At 39.0% G+C, this 3,929-nt stretch overlaps 1 protein-coding gene across 1 annotated transcript in view; it reads left to right on the top strand.

The window, feature by feature from the left end:
• LOC123188026 (histone deacetylase 5) overlaps positions 1–3,929 on the top strand; it is a 9,423-nt gene that overhangs the window by 527 nt on the left and 4,967 nt on the right. Inside the window, exons 2-7 of the mRNA XM_044600056.1 lie at positions 494–700; positions 813–959; positions 1,275–1,387; positions 2,739–2,950; positions 3,303–3,367; positions 3,700–3,920. Coding sequence (XP_044455991.1) covers positions 494–700; positions 813–959; positions 1,275–1,387; positions 2,739–2,950; positions 3,303–3,367; positions 3,700–3,920 — 965 coding nt within the window. The remainder of the gene's footprint in view (positions 1–493; positions 701–812; positions 960–1,274; positions 1,388–2,738; positions 2,951–3,302; positions 3,368–3,699; positions 3,921–3,929) is intronic.

Genomic DNA, 3,929 nt, shown 5'->3' with positions numbered 1-3,929 from the left:
TCCGTCGAAACGCCGGGATGGGAGGTCCTCGCGCGCTCCCGCTGTGTTAATGTATTCCTGTTGCGATTTACAGCTGTAGCCATGCCCATTTCGATCTACCAGAAACTGTATTTTTGGTCTCCTGAAAAACTAACTAAATAAATCAGTATCCATGATTATAACTGTATGCTTATGTTTTGATTAACATTTGAAGTGGTCCGAATGTTAATGGGTCTGAGAAAGGGAGGAGAGTAGAGAGATTTTTCATACAACGGGTTCAAGCATGCATGCACTGTAGCTGCTGAAAGGAATTTAGTCCTGGTATTTGTGCAATTTTGGGTAATGGATAGTCAAGCCCTTGCTTGTGTACAGTAGTAACTTGAATGCTACTAGAGTTAAGTTTGAACATTAGCATTATATCTTCTGTCCTGTCCACTGTTTGCATTACTTTGATTAGCTTAACAACTGTATGCCTTTGCAAAGGTTCTGCCGCTGTAGTTTAACATAAGTTTCTTCCAGGTGCGTGGACATGAAGGCAAAGGAGGCCAAGGAAAAATATATAGCCTCTGTCCATACCCCAAATCATATAAAACTGATAAGGGATATCAGCTCGAAGGAGTATGATTACCGTCGAAACAAGACTGCTAGGAAATTCAATTCCATTTACTTCAACGAGGGCTCCTCAGAGTCTGCTTTCCTTGCAGCTGGTTCTGTCATCGAGGTAATTTAGCGTGTACTTTTCCTGAATTACATATGTACGTTCCATAGTCTTGTACAACAGTTTTTGTTCCAATGATCCTGAGTGCTGACACAACGATTCATTTGACAAGTAGGTTGCTGAGAAGGTTGCGTCTGGTGAGTTGAGTTCTGCTATCGCTCTAGTCAGACCTCCAGGCCACCATGCTGAACATAATGAGCCAATGGGATTTTGTCTCTTCAACAACGTGGCTATTGCAGCAAATTATCTCTTAAATGAGAGGGTACGTATTTGAAACTTCCCTGTTGATTTTTCTAGTTAAGATCAACTTGTGCTACTTTTGTTCATCATTTTCTACGCAAAGTAAAAAAAGCACTAGGCGCTGATTGTGCGTTTTGCCACCGCCTTGCGCTTTTTTGACCAAAGCGCACGCTTAAGCGCAGTTATGCACATATTGAGCGCTTGGCATTTTGCTATCGCCTAGAGCCTTGGCGCCTTGTTAAACTATGTTTCTATGTAGGAACAATTATCACAGTTTGTTATGATGTGATCTACTAAGAAGATGGATTATTTTCTGACCTTCTCTGTTCTGTTACAGCCTGACCTAGGTATCAACAAGATATTAATCGTCGATTGGGATGTTCATCATGGAAATGGCACACAGAAGATGTTTTATAGTGACCCTCGTGTATTGTTCTTTTCAGTGCACAGGTATGACACATCACCTTGGCATTGCTTTGCATGCTTTGTTTAGACTCCAGACATTTTTCCCCACAAACCAAACCACCGCATTTATATGCATTAGAGAGAAAGAAAAGTCTAAGATTAGACTTTAGACTAGCCATATAACCTTCACGATATGATATTCGTGAAGCCATGACAGATTTGTTGCTTATAGTTTCAAGGTTTACTGCTCTTTGAATAGATGTAGTTTGCTGAGCATGTTTCTTACAGTGCATCCTTGCAGTTGATAGAAATCTGGAAACTCCATTTCTTACTTACATGGCATTACAGACCCAATTTTCATATGAGTGAGCTGATCTGACTGCAGTACTGTTTGATATTGTACCTGCAACGATTGGGATGAAGTCTCCTCGTACCACCAATCCACCCTGATAATCTCATGCAATACACTCTTTAGAATCTGAAGAAGTTATACAATATCTATTGCTACATTATGCATTGCATGTTGATTCAGTTGGGCTGTATAACACAATGTAAATGTTTGAGCCCAGTCTGCGAGTAATGTGCCAAGGGACCTATTAAGTATTAATCTGTTGTCAGTGGAAGAATCTATAACTGATAACTCTATGCTGTAGGTTTATTCCTTTTTCTGTTTCATCATGGTCATTTTATACTTTCTAGGTCCACACTACTAATATTGGATCGACCTGAATTATGTGTTCCAATCAACATTGTATGGTTACTTAATCAGTCATTTGAATTGTCAACTGCACACCCTTGATTCTGCTTATATATGATAGTAATTGATTAATTGCATTTACTTACTATTGCTAGCTAAGTTTCCCATGCAACTGCAGGGCTATATACTACATTTCATGTTTATATTAGAAAGAGTTGCTTGTAATGTAACTTCAGTTCTTATGATTGAAAACCGAGTAGTACTTGTTATACAACTCTTGCTCTATTATATTTGATTAATTTGCACCATCATAATCTGGAGCAACCAAAATACACAATGTTGAGATCTATCTTTTTCCTCTGACAAATGTGAGAATGTCCAGTCTCCCAGCAACGCTGAAGCTTCTTCTAACAATATATTAGATGCCTGAAGAAACCTGCTGTTTCTAACTGCTTACTGTTTAAGTTTACAACTGTACACGTCTTAGCTTACAATGAATCTACGGATTGTGTAACTTGCCATGTGCGGTAAAGGCCTCTCCTAGAACTATCCAACCAATTCTGATATTGTGAAATCTCAAACTTACACAGCTGTTCCATTGCATTATTATAGAAGCCAAACTTTTATGGCCTGTGTCATGTGGTATTCTGTTGATCCTTCAATAGTGTGTAAACTATTATTCCAATGTTTGCTTTGTAGATTTGATTACGGAAGCTTCTACCCTTGTGAAGGGGATGCATCTCACTGTTTCATTGGGGAAGGAGCTGGTGAAGGGTACAACATTAATGTGCCCTGGGAGCATGGTAAATGTAGTGATGCAGATTATGTTGCTGCATGGGACCATGTACTGCTTCCTATTGCAGAAGCATTTGATCCTGATATAATATTACTGTCTGCTGGGTTTGACGCAGGTAGGCAGCTGAAAAATTCTTAGAAACTATCTTATCCGTAAAAGTTAAACACGTCTAACCAAATCTAGGCACTTCTTACTTATGAAGCCTGACTGTTGATATATACTGACATTGTAGTTTATTCTGTGGGCTAGAAGTGCACTGCTTCGAGTAGTACATCTCATATACCTGATTTCTTTCTTGCATAACCATTGAGATCTTCACCGATGATATTTTGACAATCGCTGGAACTTCGTTGTATTGTATTGCTATTACATGCCAATGGAATCGGATCTTCTGTGCATGTCATGTAGTAATCATGCATGTTATTGTTACTCACTGGTTTTGAATATCTTCTCCCTTTTTTTGGTAGCAATGGGTGATCCTCTTGGTGGTTGCTGCATCACTCCAGATGGATATGCACTGCTACTAACAAAGGTACGCATTTGCAGGCTTGCAGAAAAATGACCTTTTACTTAACTCACTGAACCATGCACTCTCCTGGCCTTAAAAAACATTGATCATGACTCAGTGAACCATGCACTCTCCTGGCCTTAAAAAATATTGATCATGCTTGACCTTGGAGTTTAGATATGCCAGAATAATGTGTATCTTTTTGCCAGTCATTCCTTTTTGTTGTCATGCTTTGCTGTTACCTGTTAGAAATTTTCCAATTGATCTCATCAATTTATTACTATCTTTTTTTTTCTTGTACTTTCTGCTCAGCTGATTGGTGCTTATGCTTGTGACTGTCTGCTTATTACCCGCAGCTGTTAGGTTTTGCAAAAGGAAGGATTGTGATGGCTCTTGAAGGAGGTTATAACCTCAAGTCCATAGCAAACTCAGTTTGTGCTTGCACAAAAGTTTTGTTGGGAGATAACTTCACATATAACTCTCCACGGATGCAACCATTTGAATCTACATGGAGAGTCATACAAATGGTAATGATCTGCAATGTACTGTTTCTTTGCAATTCTAGCCTTGCTATAAATATCTGTAA

This window comes from Triticum aestivum, chromosome 2A (assembly GCF_018294505.1).
Source record: "Triticum aestivum cultivar Chinese Spring chromosome 2A, IWGSC CS RefSeq v2.1, whole genome shotgun sequence".
NCBI classification, from domain to species: domain Eukaryota; kingdom Viridiplantae; phylum Streptophyta; class Magnoliopsida; order Poales; family Poaceae; genus Triticum; species Triticum aestivum.
This window is presented reverse-complemented; position numbering and strand designations above follow the sequence as displayed.